The sequence below is a fragment of the Rhinoraja longicauda genome, chromosome 24, assembly GCF_053455715.1.
Source record: "Rhinoraja longicauda isolate Sanriku21f chromosome 24, sRhiLon1.1, whole genome shotgun sequence".
Classification (NCBI taxonomy): Eukaryota; Metazoa; Chordata; class Chondrichthyes; order Rajiformes; family Arhynchobatidae; genus Rhinoraja; species Rhinoraja longicauda.
In genome coordinates, this window is record NC_135976.1 from 31,310,366 (window position 1) to 31,319,316 (window position 8,951).

The window sequence follows — 8,951 nt, forward strand, 5'->3', positions numbered from 1 at the left end:
TCTTATACGTTTCGATAAGATCCCCTCTCATCCTTCTAAATTCCAGTGTATACAAGCCCAGTCTTTCAATAGACAATAGACAATAGGTGCAGGAAGAGGCCATTCGGCCCTTCGAGCCAGCACCGCAATTCAATGTGATCATGGTTGATCATTCTCAATCAGTACCCCGTTCCTGCCTTCTCCCCATGCCCCCTGACTCTGCTATCGTTAAGAGCTCTATCCAGCTCTCTCTTGAATGCATTCAGAGAATTGGCCTCCACTGCCTTCTGAGGCAGAGAATTCCATAGATTCACAACTCTCTGACTGAAAAACTTTCAACATATGATAGTCCCGCCATTCCGGGAATTAACCTAGTGAACCTACGCTGCACGCCCTAACTTCTTACTTAGTGCGGGTGTCAGAGGTTATGGGGGAGAAGGCAGGAGAATGGGGTTAAATAGATCGACCATGACTGAATGGCGGAGTAGACTTGATGGGTCGAATGGCCTAATTCTACTCCCATCCCTTATCACCTGATGACCTTAACTCGGACCGGGGTTCCTAACTTTGATTTCATCGTTGCTGGGGGAAGGGAATCCGCATTAATTTCTGTTTTTCCTTTTTTTTTTGCCTCCAGGATTTCCATCAACGGGGAGCTGACACTGTGCACTGAAGGGTGTGCTGCCATTATAGACACAGGTTCCTCCTACATCAATGGGCCAGCTGAAGATATCTTGACCATATTCCACGCCATCGGGGCCACGCCGCCGGCAGAGGGGCCGGTAAGGCTTGCACCGGGCACTGCTAGTTCATTTGGGGTGGTTCCCCACGTGAGCGTGGCGGGCCAAGTGGGCGGGGTGGTGTCGAAGGCATCTGGCTCGCTTGCCTTCATTGGGGAAGATGTTGGGTGTAAAAAATTGGGACATCATGACCAAGTCGTCTGTTGGACCATACCATAGGTATCTGGACACCACATGACCATAGAGTCATCGAGTGATGCAGGCCCTTCAGCCCAACTTGCCCACGCCGGCCAACGTGTCCCATCTCCACTAGTCCCACCTGCCTGTGTGTTGGCCCACCTATATACTAAAACTCTCGTTTGTTATCTTGTTTGTGACTGAACTTCAGCCAAAACGGTACACGATAGCGCGACAATTTTAGGCCCACCTTACTCACCGTCGTCACTTTAGTGATAATGCAAGTAGTTTTATTGAAATCGGTGTTATATTTTTTAAGTTATTCACATTTTAAAGTTGAGGAGGAGGAGGGGAGGGGGGAAGGGGGGAGTGGGGGAGAGGGGAGGGGGGGTTTGAGGACAGAGGGGAGGGGGGAGGACAGGGTGCTGCACCAATGCAGGAGAGGTTTGTGCCCAACGGGTCCACTTGGTCTAGTATCCCTCTAAACCGGGCCTGGACATTTCCCATCCACCTCTGGCTCCACGGCTGCAAGATGGATGTCGTTACGTTGGAAAGGGTGCAGAAATGATCCACCAAGATGCTGCCTGGATTTACCGGGTTTACTTTAGTTACCAGGCCACCACCACCCCTGGCCACGGGTTCCAGACCCCACCACTCTCTGCATTTTAAAAAACTGCCCCACACGTCTCCGTTAAACTCTTCCCCCTCTACTCCAGCGCTTTGTGTCTTTTTTTTTGTAAACCAGCATCTGCAGTTCCCTGCATCTACGAGTCAGTGTTATAGTTGTTTCACCTCACACGGTAGAGGTTCACTAGGGGCGGCACGGTGGCGCGGAGGTAGAGTTGCTGCTTTACAGCGAATGCAGCGCCGGAGACTCAGGTTCGATCCTGACTACGGGTGCTGCACTGTAAGGAGTTTGTACGTTCTCCCCGTGACCTGCGTGGGTTTTCTCCGAGATCTTCGGTTTCCTCCCACACTCCAAAGACGTACAGGTATGTAGGTTAATTGGCTGGGTAAATGTAAAAATTGTCCCTAGTGGGTGTAGGATAGTGTTAATGTACGGGGATCGCTGGGCGGCACGGACTTGGTGGGCCGAAAAGGCCTGTTTCCGGCTGTATATATATGATATGATATGATAGAGACCAGGGTTCCATCCTGACCACGGGTGCCGTCTGTGCGGAGTTTGTACGTTCTCCCCGTGACCTGCGTGGGTTTTCTCCGGGATCTCAGGTTTCCTCCCGCACTCTAAAGACGTCCAGGTTTGTAAGTTCATTGGATTGGTACAATTGTAAGCGATCCGTAGTTTGTGTAGGATGGCGTAAGTGTGTGGGGATCGTTGGTCGGTGGGCTGAAAGGCCCGTTTCCACGCTGTATCTTTAAACTAAACTAAACTAAATTAAATTAAACTAAACCAAACTGAACTAGATGTGTGAGAGCAATAACGCTTGAGTTATGGGCTTGAGTTAGAGAGCCAGTTACAGAAAATGATGAATAAGTTTATTGGCCAAGTACGTGCAGATACAAGGAATGTGCCTTGGTGCCCCGCTCACAAATGACAACACAATCAAACAGTTAACAATGAAGAATAAAGCATAACCACATCAACACAAGAAGGATTTACACCATTACGGTCTAAACATGTGGGTGAAAATAAACCCAAGCAAGAAAGAGACTACAGACTTTGGTTATCGAGTAGAACCATCACTCGTGAAAAAAAACCTGTTTTGATGTCTGGCTGTGGCTGCTTTGACAGTCCGGATGAGTATATATTGTGGATACACACAAAATTCTGGAGTAACTCAGCGGGACAGGCAGCATCTCCGGAGAGAAGGAAAGGGTGGCATTTCGGGTCGAGCCTCAGACTGTCTGAAGAAGGGACTCGACCCGAAATGTCACACAGAGAGTGGTGAGTCTGTGGAATTCTCTGCCACAGAAAGTAGTTGAGGCCAGTTCATTGGCTATATTTAAGAGGGAGTTAGATGTGGCCCTTGTGGCTAAAGGGATCAGGGGGTGTGGAGAGAAGGCAGGTACGGGATACTGAGTTGGATGATCAGCCATGATCATATTGAATGGCGGTGCAGGTTCGAAGGGCCGAATGGCCTACTCCTGCACCTATTTTCTATGTTTCTATGTTTCTAATGTCACCCATTCCTTCCCTCCAGTGATGCTGCCCGTCCCGCTGAGTTACTCCAGCATTTTGCGTCTATCTTCAGTGTAAACCAGCATCTGCAGTTCCTTCCCACACAATTGAGCGTATGTTATTATCGACAAAACTTTAAAAGTTACCTACCAAGAAGTAAAGTAATCAGGACGACCAAAAAATATATATGAGGGGGCTGTTTTTCATCTTGTCAGTAAACATGCGAGGAAAGTTAACATTTGCAAAATCTGCCGTCTATAATTATGAGACAATAGACAATAGACAATAGGTGCAGGAGGAGGCCATTCGGCCCTTCGAGCCAGCACCGCCATTCAATGTGATCATGGCTGATCATTCTCAATCAGTACCCCGTTCCTGCCTTCTCCCCATACCCCCTGACTCCGCTATCCTTAAGAGCTCTATCCAGCTCTCTCTTGAATGCAGTCAGAGAATTGGCCTCCACTGCCTTCTGAGGCAGAGAATTCCACAGATTCACAACTCTCTGACTGAAAAGGTTTTTCCTCATCTCAGTTCTAAATGGCCTACCCCTTATTCTTAAACTGTGGCCCCTTGTTCTGGACTCCCCCAACATTGGGAACATATTTCCTGCCTCTAACGTGTCCAACCCCTTAATAATCTTATACGTTTCGATAAGATCCCCTCTCATCCTTCTAAATTCCAGTGTATACAAGCCTTATCGATTTATTCACAAAATGCTGGAGTAACTCAGCAGGTCAGGCAGCATCTCGGGAGAGAAGGAATGGGTGACGTTTCGGGTCGAGACCCTTCTTCAGACTGATGGAGAAGTTTAATAACCTTAATAACCTTATACGTTTCGATAAGATCCCCTCTCGTCTTTCTAAATTCTAGTGTATACAAGCCTAGTCGCTCCAGTCTTTCAACTGATCTATTAGCTCACATGCTCAGGAACCGTGTCTGTGACTGATTTGTTATTTATTAATCAGAAATGCAGTTCCTTTCACCTGGATTTCCAACGTGACACATGTGAGTGCGTCAGACAATGCAGCCTTACATTGTACACATGATCAAGATCAATAAGTGTACTTCCTGGTAATCAGGCATGGAAGCACCATCGCCTGCTTTATTTATTTCTTCATTCAGTTTGCAGTGTCCGACTTTCCCGTCATAAGGCCACCGTTTGGCGCCAATCCCCCAAATTGCTCTTCAGAAGACGATGGTCTTAGCCGACCAACGATCACCCCGACTCTAGATATCCATCCTACACGCACGCTCACCATGGATACATTAACCTGCACACCCGCACGTCTTTGGAGTGTGGGGGGGGGGAAACCGGAGCACCCGGAGGAAAACCCACGAGGTCACGGGGAGAACGTACAAACTCCGTTACAGGCGCCCCCCCCCCCCCCCCGTGGTCAGGATGGAACCCGTGTCTCTGGCGCCGTGCGGCAGCAACTCTACCGCCGCGCCTCCGTGCCATCTATTTCTACCCTGAGACTGAAGAAGGGTCTCGACATGAAACGTCACCCATTCCTTCTCTCCTGAGATGCTGCCTGACCTGCTGAGTTACTCCAGCATTTTGTGAATAAATCCGGTTTGTAGGTTGTTGGTCTCTGAGTGCAGAGGGTAGATGAGACGGCGGGATAACATCAACAGGCGATCGATGGGCGGGCATGGACCCGGTGGGCCGAAGGGCCTGTTTGCACGCTGTATCTCTCCACGGATCAATCAAAACTCTGTTCTAATCATTCCAGAAAACAGAAGCGAGCAAAAGTCAAACAGAAACAAAAAAACTGGACGTTGGAAAAGGAAAGTAACATGAGATAATGCTGGAGGTTAGACTGAGTGAAGGGGGAAAAACCCAGAAACTATGAAAGATGGAAGGCTGAATGAACAAAAATGATCATTAAAATCTAAGCCCTTCCCATCTCTTATGTCACATGTTGAAAGACTGGAGCGACTAGGCTTGTATACACTGGAATTTAGAAGGATGAGAGGGGATCTTATCGAAACGTATAAGATTATTAAGGGGTTGGACACGTTAGAGGCAGGAAACATGTTCCCAATGTTTGGGGGAGTCCAGAACAAGGGTCCACAGTTTAAGAATAAGGGGTAGGCCATTTAGAACTGAGATGAGGAAAAACTTTTTCAGTCAGAGAGTTGTGAATCTGTGGAATTCTCTGCCTCAGAGGGCAGTGGAGGCCAATTCTCTGAATACATTCAAGAGAGAGCTAGATAGAGCTCTTAAGGATAGCAGAGTCAGGGGGTATGGGGAGAAGGCAGGAACGGGGTACTGATTGAGAATGATCAGCCATGATCACATTGAATGGTGGTGCTGGCTCGAAGGGCCGAATGGCCTACTCCTGCACCTATTGTCTATTGTCTTTCTCCCCAACTGGTACAGTGGTAGAGCTGCTGCCTCACAGCGCCAGGGACCCAGGTTCGATCCTGAATACTGGTGCTGTCTGTATGGAGTTTGTACGTTCTCCCCGTGACCTGCGTGGGTTTTCTCCATAGGCTCCGGTTTTCCCCCGCGCTCCAAAGACCTACAGGTTTTGTACATTAACTGGCTTCAGTAAAAATTTGTAAATGATCCCTGTTAGTGTACTATTGGCACGGGTTGGCACGGACTCGGCAGGCCAAACGGGGAGCAAAGTCTAAAGTTGAAGCATTTGAAATAAAAAAATACCTAATTTATGGAGAGGGGAGGAAGCGTAATGTGTAGGAAGGATTGCGGACACTGGTTTAAACCGAAGATAGACACAAAACACTGGAGTAACTCAGGCAGCATCTCTGGAGAAACGGGAATAGGTGACAATAGACAATAGACAATAGACAATAGGTGCAGGAGGAGGCCATTTGGCCCTTCGAGCCAGCACCACCATTCAATGTGATCATGGCTGATCATTCACAATCAGTACCCCGTTCCTGCCCTCTCCCCATACCCCCTGACTCCGCTATCCTTAAGAGCTCTATCTAGCTCTCTCTTGAATGCATTCAGAGAATTGGCCTCCACTGCCTTCTGAGGCAGAGAATTCCACAGATTCACAACTCTCTGACTGAAAAAGTTTTTCCTCATCTCAGTTCTAAATGGCCTACCCCTTATTCTTGAACTGTGGCCCCTGGTTCTGGACTCCCCCAACATTGGGAACATGTTTCCTGCCTCTAAGGTGTCCAACCCATGTCGGCATGGTGGCGCAGCGGTAGAGTTGCTGCCTTACAGCGAATGCAGCGCCGGAGACTCAGGTTCGATCCCGACTACGGGCGCCGTCCGTACGGAGTTTGTACGTTCTCCCCGTGACCTGCGTGGGTTTTCTCCAAGTTCCTCGGTTTCCTCCCACGTTTCAAAGACGTACAGGTATGTAGGTTAATTGGCTGGGCAAATGTACAAAATTGTCCCTAGTGGGTGTAGGATAGTGTTAATGTGCGGGGATCGCTGGGCGGCACGGACCCGGTGGGCCGAAGGGCCTGTTTCTGCGCTGTATCTCTAAATCTCAAATCTAAAATCTAAACCCCTTAATAATCTTATACGTTTCGATAAGATCCCCTCTCATCCTTCTAAATTCAAGTGTATACGAGCCTAGCCGCTCCAGTCTTTCAACACATGACAGTCCCGCCATTCCGGGAATTAACCCAGTAAACCTACACTGCACGTTTTCGGATCGAGACCTTCCTTCAGACTGAGAGTCAGGGGAACGAGAGATACGGGCGGTAGTTAGGGCGCGTGAAAGGAAAGTCAGGGGGAAAGCGAGAATGGATTGATGCAATGCAAGAGGAAGATGGAAACGGAGGGAAGGTGATGCTGAGGTGTTGCAAATCTAACCTGGCTGTTCCACTCTTTGTTTCATGTGCAGTTCATCGTTGACTGCGACCAAATCCAAACCTTGCCTCACATCTCGTTTAACCTGGGAGGAAAGAATTACCTGATGAAGGGTGAGGACTACATTACGAAGGTGAGTTCCGATAATCTGTGGATGCGATGTTGACCCATTGTTGTTTCAGGATCCCGCGCCACCATTTTGTTGAAACGCAGGGCGTGTGTTTGGAGACACCGCGTGGAAACAATCCCATGCTAAACACGATCGTTCTCTCAGAGGGGGGGTGGGGGTGGGAGCATGCAACGAACTGCCAGAGGCGCTAGTTGAGACGGGTAAATCTGTGGGTAAATTGGCTCAGTATAATCGTAAAATTGCCCCCAGTGTGCGTGCAGGGTAGTGTTAGCGTGCGGGGATCGCTGGTTGGCACGAACTCGGTGGGCCGAAGGACCTGTTTCGGCGTGATGAAAAAGCTTTCTTTAGACGTTCGAGATACAGTGTGGAAACAAGCCCTTTGGCCCACTGAGTTCATGCCGACCAGCGATCCCTGGACACTTGCACTATCCTGCACACTAGGGTCAATTTCCAATTTCCAGAAACCAATGAACTTACAAACCTGCACATCTTTGGAGTGCGGGAGGAAACCGGAGCACCCGGGGAAAACCCACGCGGTCACGGGGAGAACGTACAAACTCCGTACAGACGGCAACCGTGGTCAGGATGGAACCTGGTTTCTTGATTAGGACGGGTGTCAGGGGCTATGGGGAGAAACGCAGGAACTTGTGGGTTAGATAGATCAGCCATGATTGGATGGTGGAGTAGATTCGATGGGCCGAATGGCCTAATTCTGCTCCTATCACTCATGACCTAATGATCTTATGGTTTCTGGCACTGTGAGGCAGCGATTCTAACGCTGCACCACTCAACGATGAGAAACCAGGTTTGGAAAGATTGTGTGCCAAGTGGTCTAATCTGCGTTCTGTCCTCGTTTACAGGTGTCACATTACGGGGAGGACGAGTGCATAGTTGCCTTCGTGGGTCTTGACATCACTCCGCCCGTCGGGCCTCTGTGGATCCTTGGCGCCAGCTTCATTGGCCGGTACTACACCAAGTTCGACCACAAGAACTGCAGAATAGGCTTTGCCCAGGCGGTTTAAACCAGGACCAGTGGGGCATGGGACTAAGTGGCTTAGTTCCTTCCAGTGGTCTTACACTTCCCAGTTCATTTAATCACTGTAGTTTAGTTTAGTTTAGTTTGGAAATGTAGCGAGGAAACAGGTCCCTGTGGCTGACCGAGCCCGTGCCGACCAGCGATCCCTGCACTCTGACACTATCCTACACACACTACCAACAATTTATCATTTTAGTTTAGTTTAGTTTAGAGATACAGCGTGGAAACAGGCCCTTTGGGGAGAAGGCAGGCACAGGTTACTGATTGTGGATGATCCACCATGATCACAATGAATGGCGGTGCTGGCTCGAAGGGCCGAATGGCCTCCTCCTGCACCTATCTTCTATGTTTGGCCCACCGAGTCCTACACACACACACATACTAGGGACAATTTACAGTTTAAGTTAAAATCATGAAGGGTTCAGGCAGAGTGGGTCGATAGAAAATTTTGGGGGAAGGGGGTCAAGGACTAGAGGACAAAAGAATAAAAATTAAAAATTAAAATAAAGTCAGGGTGATATTATTTGTTCAAGTAAATGCTCTCTCTCTCTCCTCTCTCTCTCTCTCTCTCTCTCTCTCTCTCTCTCTCTCTCTCTCTCTCTCTCTCTCTCTCTCTCTCTCTCTCTCTCTCTCTCTCTCTCTCTCTCTCTCTCTCTCTCTCTCTCTCTCTCTCTCTCTCTCTCTCTCTCTCTCTCTCTCTCTCTCTCTCTCTCTCTCTTCTCTCTCTCTCTCTCTCTCTCTCTCTCTCTCTCTCTCTCTCTCTCTCCCCTCTCTCTCTCTCTCTCTCTCTCCCCTCTCTCTCTCTCTCTCTCTCTCTCTCCCCCTCTCTCTCTATCACTCTCTCTCCCTCCCTCTGTCCCTCCATCTCCCTCCCTCTTTGGGTCAAGGACTAGAGGACAAAAGAATAAAATTTAAAAAATGAAAATAAAGTCAGGGTGATATTACTTGTT

At 48.8% G+C, this 8,951-nt stretch overlaps 1 protein-coding gene across 1 annotated transcript in view; it reads left to right on the forward strand.

The window, feature by feature from the left end:
- Window positions 1–7,987, forward strand: part of ren (renin) — a 33,227-nt gene extending 25,240 nt beyond the window's left edge. The window contains exons 7-9 of the mRNA XM_078420467.1: window positions 617–761; window positions 6,870–6,968; window positions 7,826–7,987. Of these exons, the coding sequence (XP_078276593.1) occupies window positions 617–761; window positions 6,870–6,968; window positions 7,826–7,987 (406 nt within the window). The remainder of the gene's footprint in view (window positions 1–616; window positions 762–6,869; window positions 6,969–7,825) is intronic.
- Window positions 7,988–8,951: the final 964 nt, after the last annotated feature.